Source organism: Suncus etruscus, chromosome 7 (genome assembly GCF_024139225.1).
Source record: "Suncus etruscus isolate mSunEtr1 chromosome 7, mSunEtr1.pri.cur, whole genome shotgun sequence".
In the NCBI taxonomy this organism is placed as follows: Eukaryota; Metazoa; Chordata; class Mammalia; order Eulipotyphla; family Soricidae; genus Suncus; species Suncus etruscus.
This window is the reverse complement of record NC_064854.1, coordinates 68136678-68153466: the sequence shown is the minus strand read 5'-3', so window position 1 is coordinate 68153466 and position 16789 is coordinate 68136678. Positions and strand designations below refer to the sequence as shown.

At 34.9% G+C, this 16789-nt stretch overlaps 1 protein-coding gene and 1 non-coding gene across 36 annotated transcripts in view; one reads left to right on the top strand and one right to left on the bottom strand.

The window, feature by feature from the left end:
* The window catches only part of RIMS1 (regulating synaptic membrane exocytosis 1), a 577010-nt gene that overhangs the window by 480185 nt on the left and 80036 nt on the right, over nt 1-16789 (top strand). For 20 of the 35 annotated variants that reach the window (XM_049776802.1, XM_049776777.1, XM_049776775.1 and 17 more), the window contains one exon: nt 12618-12853. The exons of 12 other annotated variants lie outside the window; for them this stretch is intronic. In XM_049776802.1, coding sequence (XP_049632759.1) covers nt 12618-12853 — 236 coding nt within the window. The remainder of the gene's footprint in view (nt 1-12617; nt 12854-16789) is intronic. 3 more of the 35 variants (XM_049776793.1, XM_049776789.1, XM_049776784.1) reach the window with 1 other exon arrangement.
* On the bottom strand, nt 15623-15749 carry LOC126014623 (small nucleolar RNA SNORA31). Its single transcript, XR_007497635.1, has one exon. It is a non-coding gene; the product is annotated as a small nucleolar RNA SNORA31 (small nucleolar RNA).

Sequence of the window (16789 nt, the reverse complement as noted above, 5' to 3'; positions counted from 1 at the left end):
TAGGTCTGTACTGAATCAGCCATGTGCAACACCCTACCACTGAGCTTCCCTAATAGTGTTCAAGTTTCTCCCAGCATAGAGAAAATTTTATGTCCATAGACATGGTTATGCATATCTATGTAACTAGACATGTTTATCATAAACTTGTTTATCATAAACTTGTTTATCAAGCTTTCTGTTCTGACCTACTTAGTATATGTCCAGACATTTTAAAAGTTTATTACTAAAATTTATCCCCAATAATTTTTATTCCAATTTATTCCTAATTACAAAGATAATTATTTGGGAATGTTTAAACTGACATTTTTGTTTTATTAAAGAACTGTAATTTACAAAGTTATTGGCAGTAGAATTGTAAGCATACAATGTTCTCGCACCAGTTTATCCACCAGTGTCAGCTTCTCTTCATCAGTATTCCCAAGTCTCCTCCCATCCCTCAAGTCTGCCACTTTGATAAGCACACTTTAAAATTTGATTGGTACAATTTGGACCTCATGTGTTCAGTGTTGTTAACTATGAGGTTTTAATATATAGAAATACTACTTTGCCACATTATCAGTATATATGAGACACCTAATATCTGCTCCTCATTATTTCCCTTTCTCATCTTTTTTCACCTCAATTTCTTTCCTGGTCTGTCCTCTGGCATATACTCTGGGGTGAAAGGTGATCTAGGCATCTCCTTTACTACATTATATTTCATTGCCTATATACCACAGATATGTAAGATCATGTTATATTTGTCCTTTTTCTGGTTTATTTCACTCAACATGATATAATTCGATTCCATTCAGCTTGCTGAAAATTAATTTTTATCATTCTGTGCAACTGCATAGTGGTGCATTTTGTGTGTATGTGTGTGTGTATCCAAACTCAGGCTTTAAAGAATTGTTCTCCTTGCAGTGTGCAAAAGATATTTTTCTGAAAGATAGTCTTTTTAGTAACTTGCCAAAAGACTAACAAATCAGATTTTCCAGCATCTGTTACTCAAATATTAGTATAACCTTAATGTCCGTTTTCCAACAGATTTCATCTGCAGATAGATTGCCAATTTTTCTCCTACTGGTAACGAATGTAATTTTTTCACAAAAATTTAAAAGTACCATTACAAAGTAACATTAACCAAGAGCTTGAAACAATTAAAGAAAACAAACAAACATAAAACCAGACTCAAAACAAACAAAGCTAAGAGACAGAAGTAATATTCTCTTGTCACTTGAGAATAAATCAAGACTCTAAGAAAAGGCATCCTTGGATTTAAAAAGCTTGTGAGGTGTCCTACTTTGCAGCACAGTTTAATTAGCTCCACAGGGACTCTACATGAACATATGAACAGGAATTGCAAAGTATCAAACATAACCCTCAGAATCATTATAATAAAAACAGATTGCAGATATCAAGACTTTAACTCATTATTAATATGATAGCCAGCAGAATGATAAACTAACTACAAAATATTCCAAAAAACTCATGTTCTTTATATATATGAATCTATATGCAATCATTGAAAAATAATTTTTTCTGAAATTAGATTCTCAAATTTGTATCAATATATACCAGTCTCAAACTTATTAAACTATCAATTTTTGAGTTTAAATTTGTCTCAGATAGTGTTTTGTATATATCAGTATGATTCTATATTACATCAAACTTTCTTTTTAATTTTTATTTTGACAACAGTGGATTACAAATCTTTCACAGTAATATTTTAGGTACATGGTGACATTGAATCAGGGGCATTCCCACCACCAATGTATCCTCCCTCCACCCCTGTTCCCAGCATGCATCCTATATCCCCCTTCTTTGCCCCCCAGCTTGCTAGTATAAGTGGTCCCCTTTGTGTCTAACTTGTTGTAGATTAGGTATCAATTATGTTGTCATTGGCTTTGGACTTGATTATTTTTTATTTCTACTCAATGTTCATACAACTGTTTGGTCTTGGTACCATCCATTATTTTCCCCTCAATTTGTGAGGCTTAATGAGATGGTTCAAATTATGCGGTTCTATTAAAAGGAGAGGAAGCAAAAAATGGGAGGAGTCTTTCTAGAGGCTATAAAGATCAATTTAAGAGAAAAAAGGGAAAAAGGAAGAAAAACACAACAATACAAAAAAGAAATCAAACAAAAAGCCCGAAAAGCACCACAACAATAAGCACCACTGCAATAAAGACAACAACCAAACAATAACCATGGTCCCAAAATAAAAACAAAACAAACAACAAAAAAACAAGCAACAACAATAACAAAAAATTTTTATTTGTTCTTCTTTGTTTTTGTTTTTGTTTTTTGCATAGGCACAGTAAATATTGGGGATATTAGAAAGGGAATTTCCTTGGCCTAAGAGATACAGGGTTTCTCCACCCTTGAAGAATACTATCATGGGACTAACTAAAAGCTCTCTACATGCTCTTTTACTCTCCCCTTGGTCATTTTGTGATGTCTGGAAACTTTCCACTCAGTCAAGGCCTCTGTAACTAAAGTTCTTGGTATTTGCAGAGGTCTTTCTTTATGGTTCTAGAAGTTCTGTTCCATCACTGTTGTTTTAATCAGTCTTCTGTAGTTGGTGGTCTTGATTGTTGTACCCATCCTAGGACGAAGCCTAGGATAGAGTCTTTCATTATGTTTCCAGAAGTTCTGCTCAGTTGAAGTTGTCTCAGTCAGAGCTCTAGAATTAGAGATCTTGGTTGTTGTACAGATCATAGGCCAAAGCCTAACCTAGGGTCTTTTTTGACTGTTGCTTGATACTGGATTAAGCTCCAGAAAAACCCACATTGCAAGAACTCTACTCGAGCTCTTTCTGTCACAGATCATTTCTCAAACTCAACAAAACCAGAGTGTGTGATGAAAATGTGCCATGGATTCCACCTCCTACAAGAATATCTCAAAAGACAATAGGGAAGCATATATTTCTTTTATAAGTTTAAGATCTCTATAATACTACCTCTTAACCTGTTTATCCCTTTAATTTCCTGCATTATTTTGTTCCCTTAATTACTTTTTTAAACTTATTTTTTTCCTTTATATATAATATATGTATATATAATATATAGTCTTGTTTTTATTTTATTTTCTTCCTTAACTTCACATGTTTTGGTTCAAAAACCTACAAGTCTTGCCTGGGATAAAAGTTCAGGTCAAAACCAGGGCACATAGATGATAGAGCCTGACACTCTTACCCCCAAATGCACCAGCAATATAATATAGCACCATTTTTTTTTTGCAAAGGGGCACTTTCCACCTAGAGCGTATGTCATGTGGTCCCAACTTAGACTCCATGTGATTAAATAGTGACCGTCCAACCCCAAACCCTAGATCTCAGACATAGAACTGACATAGTTCTCTGCAACAGCTCCAGGAACCAAACTCCCTATGAGACATTCTTAATACTGCTCTGACACCAACAAGCCCAGTTTTGATATGACATCCTGACAATGAGGAAATGGAAACAACTTGGTCTAAGAGCAGGTTGTCTTATCTCACCACCTAATGATAAGATGAAATCAGAAGACACGTCATCCTTTGATCTGTGCAAAGGCCAAGATTGCTAACTACAGAAGACTGACTGTGACAACCATGACTGAGCAAAACAATTTTGGGAAATATATATTACATTTAACTTTACAGAATTATTAGATCATGTATAATGAGAACAAATATAAGTGAAATTTTTACACTTAGCTAGGTAGTTAAATAACTGCAATATAAGCTTGATAGTTAATGTTCATTCATATTCTTGAAAGGTAAGATAACTATTTTCCAGTTAAAAAGTAATTTCTCAGTTCCAAGTTTAGAATTTTTTCTTAGTATTATTGTGTACAGTAGTTTGAAGGCACTGTGCATTTTAAAATTTTAATAAAGTAACTGCGTAAGTTTCAGGCATGCATTAATAAAAATCAGCCTTTTGATGTGCTTTTTTGACAGGAAGCGGTTAGTTTGTTAAACTGAACAAATTATTTTAGTGCTTTATCATATATGCATATCTGTAAATATGGATATCAGTTGATACAGGATATATAAAGAAGAGTTTATGAATGTATAAAAGTGAACAAAAACAATTAGAATGTATAGTTTATATGTAGGTAAAATGTGAAATTTGAGATAACATAAGATATCTGAGATGGGGTAGTCTCAATGAAAAAATAACTAAGCATTAAAAACTATAATATTTAGTATGGAAAGAGATGAGAATTACTACTAATAGGACACTAGATAGGAAATCCCTGAGAGTAAAGTGTTTTATATGCCAAACGCATATTTAAAAGTAAAAAAATAAAAGAAACAATAACAATGATTGCATTTTGCTGCATCTGGTCACTGGAAACTCTTAAAAAGGTAGTTAGTTTGGGTAAGTGCTGAGACAAAGCCTGATATATCTAGGCCAATAAACTTAGTCTTGAAGAGGAACTGTCATAAGAGGACACTAGGTGCCAAAGAAGGTTGGGTTGTATGATATTTTAAGGATGATTATATCATAATCCATTTGTGTGCTGTTCATGTTAATTATTTTACATAAATTATCTACTCATAAAATAGGGAAGATAGAGCAAATGTGATGAGTAGTGTACATACTAATATAAAGTGTTAGATTTTTTTTTGTTTTTTTGGGCCACACCCGGTAACACTCAGAGGTTATTCCTGGCTATGCACTCAGAAATTGCTTCTGGCTTGGGGGACCGAACCACGGTCAATCCTAGGGTAGCGCTGGCAAGGCAAATGCCTTCCTTCTCCACACCACTGCTCTGACCCCAAAGTATTAGATTTTTTTCGGGCTACACCCATTTGATTCTCAGGGGTTACTCCTGGCTAAGCACTCAGAAATTGCCCCTGGCTTGGGGGGACCATATGGGACGCCAGGAGATCAAACCATGATTGTTCCTTGCCTAGCTCTTGCAAGGCGGACACCTTAACTCTAGCGCCACCTCACCGGTTCCAGTATTAGATTTTTTAATATGACTGGTACAAACAAAAAGCATAGGACAAATAGATTCCCAGAATAGAAGTAGGATAAGTAAAATGCTAATAAATAAGGAGGAATAGAAATAATATTTCTGCTAAAACAATGACACACTAATAACGTTAATCTGACTTTTTAGAACTCCCAAACCTATTCTCTCAATTAAGTAGGCATAAAAATTGACAATGTCTAAACTTAGGTATTCATTAGGTATTATAATATTCTTGATTATTTATTATATAATATTTTGAAGGTAGGTACTGCTTTAAGATCATACAGAAATGCATAAATTTCGAATAAAAATCTTTTAACAAAATGTTTATATTTATTTGCAAAAACATTTATATATAATTTCTCATTTCCTCAAGCGCAATCACTATTATCATAATTATTTTTAAAAATTATAAATGTTCCACATCACTAACCATCAGAGAGATGCAAATCAAAACAACTATAAGGTACCATCTCACACCACAGAGATTGGTACACATCACTAAGAATGAGAACAAACAGTGCTGGCAGGGATGTGGAGAAAAAAGAATTCTTATTCTTATTCCTACTGGTAGGAATGCCGTGTAGTCCAACCTTTATGGAAAGCGATATGGAGATTCATCAAGAAACTGAAAATTGAGCTCCCATATGATCCAGCTATAGCACTCCTAGGGCTATACTCTAGGAACACAAATATACAATACAAAAATCCCTTCCTCACACCTATATTCATTGCAGCACTATTTACAATAGCCAGATGCTGGAAACAACCAAGATGCCCTTCAACAGATTATGGCTAAAGAAACGGTGGTACATATACACAATGGAATATTATAAAGCCATCAGGAAAGAGGAAATCATGAAATGTTTCTATACATGAATGTACATGGAATCTATTATGCTGAGTGAAATATGCCAGAAGGAGAGAGATAGATGCAAAATAGTCTCACTTATCTATGGGTTTTAAGAAAAATAAAATTTTGTAGGCTGCCACATTGCTATATGAGTCTATTGTTTCTAGAAGCTTTTTGGTAGAGTCTTTAGGGTTTTCTAAGTAAAGTATCATGTCATCTGCAAACAGTGAAAGCTTGACTTCTTCCTTTCCTATCTGGATTCCCTTGATATCTTTTTTTTGCCTAATCGCTATAGCAAGTACTTCCAGTACTATGTTGAATAGGAGTGGTGAGAGATGACAACCTTGTCTTGTACCAGAAGCAGTGGTCCTCAAACTATGGCCTGCAGGCCACATATTGTATTTGTATCTGTTTTGTTTCTTCATTGCAAAATGAGATATATGCAGTGTGCATAAGAATTTGTTCATAAGTTTTGTTTCTACTATAGTCAATATAGGATCTTTGGATCTGTGTTCATCAGGGATATTGGTCTGTAATTTTCTTTTTTGGCAGCATCTGTCTGATTTTGGTATTAAGGTGATGTTGGCTTAATAAAAGCTATTTGGAAGTGTTCCTTTTTTTTTCAATTTCATGAAAGAGCTTGGCCAATATTGGTAGTAGTTCCTCTTGAAAAGTTTGGAAGAATTCATTCGTGAATCCATCAGGGCCTGGGCTTTTGTTTTGGGGCAAATTTCCTCAATAGTGATGGAGATTTTTAGATATGCTATGTCTTCTTTATTCAAACGTGGAAGGTTATATGCATTCAAGAATTTATTCATTTCTTCCAGGTTCTCATATTTACTGCCATAGTTTCTCAAAGTAGTCTCTGAATACCCTTTGAATCTCTGCATTATCTGTAGTGATCTTCCCCTTTTCATTTCTAATATGCATTATCAATTTTCTCTCCCTCTCTTTCTTTTTTATATATAATATCTTTATTTAAGCATCTTGATTACAAATATGATTGTGATTAGGTTTCAGTCATGTAAAGAACACCCCCCTTCACCAGAGCAACATTCCCACCACCAAAGTCCCAAATCTCCCTCCATCCTACCCCACCCCCCATCTGTACTCTAGACAGGCTTTCCAGTTCCCTCATTCATTCACATGGTAATGGTAGTTCTCAGTGTAGTTATTTCTATAACTGCACTCACCACTCTTTGTGGTGAGCTTCATGAAGTGAGGTGGAAGTTCCAACCCTCCTCTCATTGTCTCAGGATTGTTCCAAAAATGATTTTTCCATGTATAGGAAAATTTCATGGCTTCATGTCTCCTGACGGCTGCATAATATTCCATTGTGTATATGTACCACAGTTTTTTTAGCCATTCATCTGCTGAAGGGCATCTTGGTTGTTTTCAGAGCCTGGCTATTGTGAATAGTGCTGCAATAAATATAGGTGTGAGGAAGGTTTTTTTTTTTATTGTATTCTTGTGTTCCTAGGGTATATCTCTAGGAGTGGAATAAATCTCCAATATATACAGGGCACTGACAGAACTTTACAAGAAAAAAACATCTAATCCCATCAAAAAATGGGGAGAATAAATGAACAATTTGATAAAAGAAATACAAATGACCAAAAGGCACATAAAAATACTCCTCATCATTAATCATCAGGTAGATGCAAATCAAAACAACGATGAGATAAAAACTCACAACACAGAGATTGGCACACATCAGAAAAAGCGAGAACAATTAGTGCAGGCGGGGATGTGGAGAGAAAGGAACTCTCATCCACTGCTGGTGGGAATGCCGTCTAGTCCAATCTTTCTCTCTTTCTTTTTGAGTTTTGTCAGTGGTCTATCAATCTTGTTTATTTTTTCAAAGAACCAACTTCTGCTTTTCATGATCTTTTGGATTGTTTTTTCGGTTTCCACTTCTTTGATTTCTGCTCTCAGCTTTGTTATTTCCTTCTGTCTCCCTATTTTTGGTTCCTTTTGTTGATCATTTTCTAATTCTATAAGCTGTGTCATTAAGCTATTCATGTATGCTCCTTCTTCCTTCCTGATGTGTGCTTTCAAAGCTATAAATTTTCCTCTCAGTACCACTTTTGCTGTATCCCATAGCAATGTGGCAGGCTACTAAATTAACACACAAAAATTAATGGCCTTTTCATACATCAATAATGATAGGGAAGAAATGGACATTAAGAAAACAACCCCATTCACATTAGTGCCACACAAACTCAAATATCTTGGAGTCAATCTGACTAAAGATGTGAAGGATCTGTACAAAGAAAACTATAAAACACTACTCCTAGAAATAAGAGAGGGAACATGGAAATGGAAACACATACCCTGCTCATGGATTGGCAAGATCAACATCATTAAAATGGCAATACTCCCAAAAGCACTGTACACATTTAATGCGATTCCTCTAAAGATACCCATGACATTTCTCAAAGAAGTGGATTAAACACTGCTGATATTCATTTGGAACAAATCCTTGAATAGCTAAAGCACTCCTTGGGAAAAGGAATATGGGACGCATTGCTTTCCCCAATTTTAAGCTGCATTACAAAGCAATAGTTATCAAAGCAGCATGGTATTGGAATAAAGACAGACTCTCAGATCAGTGGAATAGGCTTGAGTACTCAGAGAATGTTCCCAGACATATAACCACCTAGTTTTTGATAAAGGATTAAGAAATCCTAAATGGAGCAAGGAAAGCCTCTTCAACAAGTGGGTTGGCACAACTGGTTAACCACTTGCAAAATAGCAAACTCAGACCCCCAGCTAACACCATGTATGAAAGTAAAATCCAAATGGATTAAAGACCTGGATGTCAGATCTGAAACTATAAGGTATATAAAACAACATGTAGGTAAAACACTCCATGACATTGAGACTAAAGACATCTTTAAGGAGGAAACAGCACTTTCCAAACAAGTGGAAGCAGAGATAAACAGATGGGACTATATTAAGCTAAGAAGCTTCTGCACCTCAAAGGAGATAATGCCCAGAATACAAAAACCACCCACTGAGTGGGAGAAATTGTTCACCCAATACCCATCAGATAAAGGACTAATATCTAAAATATACAAGGTACTGACAGAAATTTATAAGAAAAAGACATCTAACCCTATCAAAAAATGGGGAGAAAAAATGAACAGACACTTTGACAAAGAAGAACTGCAAATGGGCAAAAGGCACATGAAAAGATGCTCCACATCACTAATCGTCAGGGAGATGCAAATCAAAACAACGATGAGGTACCACCTCACGCCACAGAGATTGGCACACAGCACAAAGAAGGAAAACAAGCAGTGCTGGTGGGGATGTGGAGAAAAAGGAACTCTTTTTCACTGCTGGTGCGAATGCCGTCTAGTCCAACCTTTATGGAAAGCAATATGGAGTTTCCTCAAGAAACTGGAAATTCAGCTCCCATACAATACAGCTATACCAATCCTAGGGTTATACCCGAGGAACACAAAAATACAATACAAAAATTCCTTTCTCACACCTATGTTCATGGCAGTGCTATTTACAATAGCCAGACTCTGGAAACAATCAAGATGCTCTTCAACAGATAAGTGGGTAAAGAAACTGGTGTATATATACACAATGAAATTCTATGCAGCTGTCAGGAGAGATGAAATCATAAAATTTTCCTATACATGGATGTACATGGAATTTATTATGCTGAGTAAAATAAGTCAGAGGGAGAGAGATAGATGCAGAATAGTCTCACTCATCTATGGGTTTTAAGAAAAATGAAAGACATTCTTGCAATAATTCTCAGAGACAAAAGAGATGAGGGCTGCAAGCTGCAGCTCATGTCATGAAGCTCACCACAAAGAGTGATGAATGCTGTTAGAGAAATTACTACATTTAGAACTATCCTAACAATGTGAATGAATGAAGGAAGTAGAAAGCCTTTCTCAAGTACAGGTGTGGGTGGGGTGGGGAGGAGGGAGATATTGGACATTGGTGGTGGGAATGTTGCACTGGTGAAGAGGAGGGATAGAAGATCCAGCACATGAGATGAAGCTCACCACAGGGTGATGAGTGCAGTTAGAGAAATAACTACATTGAGAAATATCATAACAAATTACTACATTGAGAACTATTCTAACGATGTGAATGAATGAGGGAAGTAGAAAGCTTGTCTCGAGTACAGGTGTGGGTTTTTGTGGGGAGGAGGGATATTTGGGACATTGGTGATGGGAATGTTGCACTGGTAAGGGGGTGTTCTTTACATGACTGAAACCCAACTACAATCATATTTGTAATCAAGATGTTTAAATAATGATATTAATAAAAATATAACAAAAATTGTAATAGTCAGATTTGCAGAACATTTTATTGTCTGAATGTGACTTTTTTAAAGCTTCCTAGTTTGACTTGAAGAAAAATTTATAGAAGATATCTTCCTATACTGTTTGGTGGTATGAAGCTGACTCAGCCAGCAGTGCTCAAAGATTAATTTGTTGTCAGGGTTACTCCTGGGAGTCAGTAGGGAAACATTTATGGTTCTGAGGGTAGGACTGTGGTTGGCTGCATGCAAGGCAGATATCCTAATTTTTATACCATCTCTCCTGTCTGCTATATACATTTTTTGACATCTCTTCCTTACAAACTTCTCTGTAACCTAAAGAAAACTATCTAAAATACACTCTTTAATTTTTGTTAAATTATTTTTAAAATAAATCAAGATTAACTTTATGACATTAAAATTTACTATGAAATTGACTAAATCCTGATATGTCTCTTATTCTTCAACATAATTATGCAAGTAAAATAATAGGAAAAATACAAAGTAAGAGTAGACTCAAGTTATGGTGGTTTCGGAGGCTAGACCCATAGTAAAATGAATAGGGCATATGTTCTTGGCCAATTCAGATTCAATCCCAGCATCCCATAGGGTTTACTGAGCATTACCAGGAGTAATTTTTGATTGCAGAGCCAGGAGTAAGACTATAGCATTGCTCCATATGTCCTCAAAACAAAAAATATATATATAAAAAAATATATGATGGCTTTAAATAAAGGTGACATATTTTTATACTCTATTAAAATAAGTTGGTGTGGTCAGAGAAGAAATTTATTTCCGTATTTATCAGGAAAGTGTTCTTTACTTGGAGTATAAAATTCAGAGGATTTGGGTTGTACTGGTCTTTTGGGAAATTTCATAACAAGTGAAGTAAAATGATGTTTAAATATTTATTTGAAATATTAGAATAAATTGATAAAATATGAATGAATATCTTCTGATAGTAATTCAAGTATCATAGGGGCAGGGAATTAAAACTTTAAATTATTACAATCAAGTAAAGGTTTTAGTTTTCAGTTTACAATCCATGAGGGATTGTGGATCTTAAAACTTGAAGTTTTGTTGCTTTTTCATAGCTTCTAAGCCTTTCATGATCTTACCTTTCCAACTTATTCAATTTATGCTATGTCACTTTTTCTTTCTACTAAAAAAGTCACTAAAAGGGCACTGGCCTTGCACAGTTGAAAAGGATTGATTCCCGGCACTACACATTCCCTGGTCCCCTCAAGAACTGATATTCTAGTCCAGATCCAAAGCACTGCTGAGTATGGCCCCAAAGCAAAGCAAACGAACACACACAAAAAAAAGACCAGCTTCATTTGTATGTGAATACAGACATTATATATATATTTCTGTATTGTCACTTTTGATAATGTGATCATGTTGAAATAGTCCTTTCTGTTAAATGTCATCACTGTTAAAATTTGTTGTAAATAAATAGTGCATTTTAGTTTTCAAAATAAAAAATAGGACACAGTGATAATGAAATTCTTGAAATTCTCAACAAAATTTTCTTGACTTGGGAGAGAATTACAGTAATCAATATATAGTTCATATATTAGCTCAAGTATTCTGGGGACACAGACAAGTAGTTTTTTGGTTTTTTGGTTCTTGGGCCACATCCAGTAGCACTGACTCAGGGGACAATATGGGATGCCGGAAATTAAACCCAAGTTCATATTGGGTCAGCCATGCGCAAGGCCTACTGCTATGCTATCTCTCCAACCCAGACAAGTAGGTTTTGATAGTAAAAACTTTACATCATGAATCTTCAGCTAGTGAGTGTGAAGTTCCAAAGGATGAACATGAGATGATTTTTATCTAGGAGATAGTGCATGAGATAAGGGAAGATGCAGAATGTAATCTTTGACCTCCTTAGCAGATTCTCCTAGATTCAAAAATGCCCAAATAGAAAGCTGTAAATCTGGCTGTTGGAATCCCAGAGGAAAACTTGAATGGATACTTTCATTTTTAAGACCTTATCATCTGATAAATTCAGTATCCATTTTTCACAATATTTTCTTTCAATTTTAAGTAGCAAAATGCAAATGATTTAAGTATTTTAACATTTCTCTGAAAGTAGTAATAATTATCATCTGCCTACCATGAATTGTATTTATTGCCTTTCTTCCTATTATCATTAATAAGTTGATATTTTGGGTCAATGCAGTAGTACAGTAGTTTGGATGCTTGCCTTGCACACCACTGACAGGTTCTATATTTGATATGCTATATGGTCTACTGAGCCTGCTAAGTGCAGAGCCAGGAGTAAGCCCAGAGCACTACTGGATGTGTGGAGTTGATATATTCTGCCATGATAAAAATTGTTTTTATCTTCAACTTACAGCTAGTAAATATCTGAGGATGGTGATATTAAAGGCTCTTCCTCAGTGGGCTCTTCCCTTTTAAAGTTTACCTGGTTTATTTCAAAATAGGTTAGATTTAGAATTTATGTTATTGTTGTCCTGTATTTATGGATGTGTATATGTTTTTTACCTTGTAAATCTAGTTCATTTACCCCCAAAATGCATGGCAGACGGATGGGGACGTCTGGAAGAGCCATCGTGAAAAGCACCAGTGTGAGTGGAGAGATCTACACACTGGAACACAATGATGGGAGTCAGTCAGACACAGCTGTGGGTACAGTTGGATTAGGTGGAAAGAAAAGGAGATCCAGTCTGAGCGCCAAAGTGGTTGCCATTGTGTCTCGGAGAAGCAGAAGCACATCCCAACTAAGCCAAACAGGTGAGTGAAGTGATTCCCCTTAAACTTCTCAAGTTGATACAGGAGAAACTAAGTGGATCTTTCTGCTATGTTTATGAGGGTATTGTACAGCTCCATGATACTCCTTTGCTTTCAAAGTTTATTTTTTGTCTCTGAAAATGTTTTACATGTATTTATTTGATTAAGGTTTCTTTCCTCTGTACAGCTGTCTAAGAAGGTATCATTTGTCATTCTGCAAAGCAGTCAGGTATTTCTTAATTTAAAAAAGTTATAGCCATGTTTACAAATATGCAAGGAAATGCAAAGAGTATTAAAGTTCCAAATTGATTCATATATGGTGAATGCAACAGGTTTCTTCCTTTCAAAATCATCCATAATACAATTACTCAGAATTTCACCTCTATGTTTTTTAGAAAAGAAGGTCAGTTGTGCAACTGAAATATAGTCTTTATGGTACTGCATGAATACAGTCATTGAACTTTATTTATTATATTTTTTTCATGAAAGTAAAAGCAGCTGTTAATGTTACTTTAGAAAAATGGGTCACTGAATTTGTACAAAGAAAACTGGCTTAATACAAATTTGAGTATCAACTTTTTTTTTCTGCTCATAAACCTTAAAAGCTATGCATGTGTGTGTTTATATGTATACGGATGGCTAATTCTTTTTAGAAAATATGAAAACTGTCCATAAATATACAATATTTTATAGTGTGTTAAATAATTCTTAATTATGTTCAGCCTATGAAAAGTCAATGGTAAGTGAAATGCTAAACTAATTTCAGTATTTTGTGCCTGTTATTACCATTGATTTTGTGTTTCTGTCTTCTAGCAGCAAGAGTCTTGACACAAAACTTATTTGCAGCAAATACATTTTACAAAATAATTCTATAGTTTATTTTGGCAATCTGGAAACTTAAAATTTTAGGCACTTTAAATGTCACATCCTACTAGTCATATGATGGATAAATTAGTAGTAGAAAATTTTGAGACAATCTCAATTTGATATATTTAATGTAACTGTTGCTCTAAACAGCAGTTCTTTTTTCTAATAATTCAAAGGATCAGAATGAATGGAGGTCGATGCCACTGTGATAGAAATACCTGTGGTTGCCAGTATAATGAGCTTCCTCTTACTAAGGAAAATCATTTCTCATGTTTATGGTCAGATTTTTCTAGAAGGCACTTTTTGTTTATGTTGTTTGTTTTGTTTTTTATGACACATTTCAAATTAAACTGTTGAAGTAAATGATACATTGTGCTGTGACATATGAATAAGACTTTTGAAGTACTTTTAAATACTTCATAATGTAAAAATGAAATGTTCTTTATAATCATTTTAGGGAACCAATGCTTCTTGTTTGGGCTACAGGTTTAACTGATGGTTTAACTTGTTCCCCAACTTTTTAAAATAAAAATATTTTATATTTTTCCTTATCCCTTTCTCTAGTTGAAAATAATTACATATTTTTAAATTAAACACAATGCCAGTTTTACAAAGGAACTACACTTGTGGCAACAAGTATTATGTGTTGGAACATGATGGAAACATGTGCAAACACTGCAATTACTTATTTGTTTTATTAAACTAAATTTTATTCCAGTTATTGACATTCTTGAAGATCAGATAATATTTATCTTCTTCAATATTGTACCTTGACTAACTTACATGAGATATATATTGCCTTCAGATGTATAGAAGAACAGAAAGGACATTGAATTACAAAGTCAAGATAAAATAGTTCTCTTTCAAAAGTGACTCAGTGAAAAAAAACTTTAAACTTTCTTTGCAGGACTTTATTTATAATGGCAGTGTTGACATAGATCTCCTGTGAACTCTTCAGACGTAAAATTCTATATACTCTTTATTAATCAAAGTTTTATATGTATGGCAGATGGGAGAGTGTCCCAAGAACTGCTCAAGGGACTTAGGAGCAGTTATACTTGACTCACAGATCTAGACATTTTAGTGCTAGGAGCTGATTATGGCATATCCTTAGGTACTCCCAGAATATTCCAAGTTTACATATACCATGGTTTCTTTAAGAGCCCTGGTTGCAAAAATGTTCGTAATTAGGTTCCAGTGATCAGATGTACACCACCCTTCACCAGTGTAACTTTCCCGTTTCCCTCCTTCCTCACTCCTTGTCTGTCTTCTGGACAGTCATTCTATTTCTCTCTATCACTATTTTTGTCATGGTGGTTGTCAGTACAGTCAGTACACTTAACTGTGCTCATTGCTCTTTATGGTAAACTTTATTTGATGCGCTGGTCCTTTGACCCATATCTTTATTTACTCTGGGTATTATTACCATACTATCTTTTAGTTTTCTTAAATCCCACAGATGAGTGAAACTGTTCTGTGTTTTATCTGTGACTCATCACCTATCATTAGAGTTGACATGTTCATCCATGTATAGGCAAATTTCATCTTGTGGTGTATCACACTCAGACCCTTGTGCTTGAAAGAGGGGTTCCCTGATCACTAATTAATCCCTCTGACCTAATAATCATTTGAAATACTAGTCTCTATTCTCTTGATCTTTCACAGACAAATGACAACACATAAGTTTCAGTGATCACTCTCCCAGTTTCAGTAAATGGCCATATTTTATTTACCATTTTATTCAAATGTTTGTTTATTAACAAATATATTTACTCTAAAGAAACATTAAAATTTTGAATCTTTTATTCTTTGAAAAATATTTTGCTTCAGTTTTTTCATAGAACCATCAAATCTGTGGTTTCAGATGGCATATCAGTAAATATTTTAATTATGATTTTTCTTTCCGCCTGTATTTCCCCCTTCAATCTGGGCTGCCGCATTAGACAGATAGCAAGTGCAGGGACTTCTTTTTCATGCATCTGTAGTGAAAACCAAGACAGCAGATAAACAAATGCTGCAGGTCTCTCTGCATTTAAATTGTGGTTTTTTTGTTTTTTTTTTCATGACAAATCTCCTATAGATTTTCAGCTTTTGGGTGCTCTGCTTTAAACAAGCTCATAATTTTGATCTATCTTATTTTTAGCTCTTTCTTTCAATAATACTATAGGATTTTTTTTGTAATTAAATATGCTTATTATTGAGTGCTGGAGAAACAAGACTGCCTTACATGAGGCCTTAATTGCATTCAATCTGGGTTTGAATCCATGCCCCACATATGGGACAGAAAGATAGTACAGTAAATAGAGCACTTACCTTGTATGTGGCCAAATAAAATTCAATACCCAGCACCCTATGTGGTTCTCTGGACTCAGATGAGTTGTCCCTGAACACGGAGCCAGGAGTAACATCAGAGAACTACTGGATGCAGCCAGTGGAAATCCAGCAAAAAAAACTATACCACTTATGGTCCCCCAAACCCTGCAAAGACTGATCCCTGAGCATGAGTAAACCTGAAGCATAGCTTGGTGTGCCCCAATAAAAATAAATAAATAAGTAACCATACAATAGTATTTTTTGATTTTTAAATTTTCCTAAGACCTCTCCTTCCCAGACCAACATCCTAGAGAAAGTTATCTTCTCTTTTTCCAATTCTAATTGTGTAATTTGTTCAAAAGTCCTTATCTCCCATTTTAAGATACACTGTAAAGGGTATAATTGATTTAAATGTCTTCATTATGAAATAAGCCTTTCTTCTGTTCATTTTTGAGACTACAGCCAGGGGTTCTCATGGATTACTCCTGGGGCTCGGGGGACCAATATGTGGTGCTGAGGAATTAACCCGAGTCATTTGCTTTGCACCCTACCTGCTATTATATATCTCTGGCCCATGAAAGAAACCTTTTAACATGAGAGTGACAATATATTAAGGGGACTTAACAAAATATAATTATTAAGATATTTATACTAATATGAATTGACTTAAATATTTGGAGGAGGAAAGCAACATTTATATATACATGAAGACAAGATGGAGGCCAGTATCATGTAGCTCAGTGTTAGAGCACTGCAAGA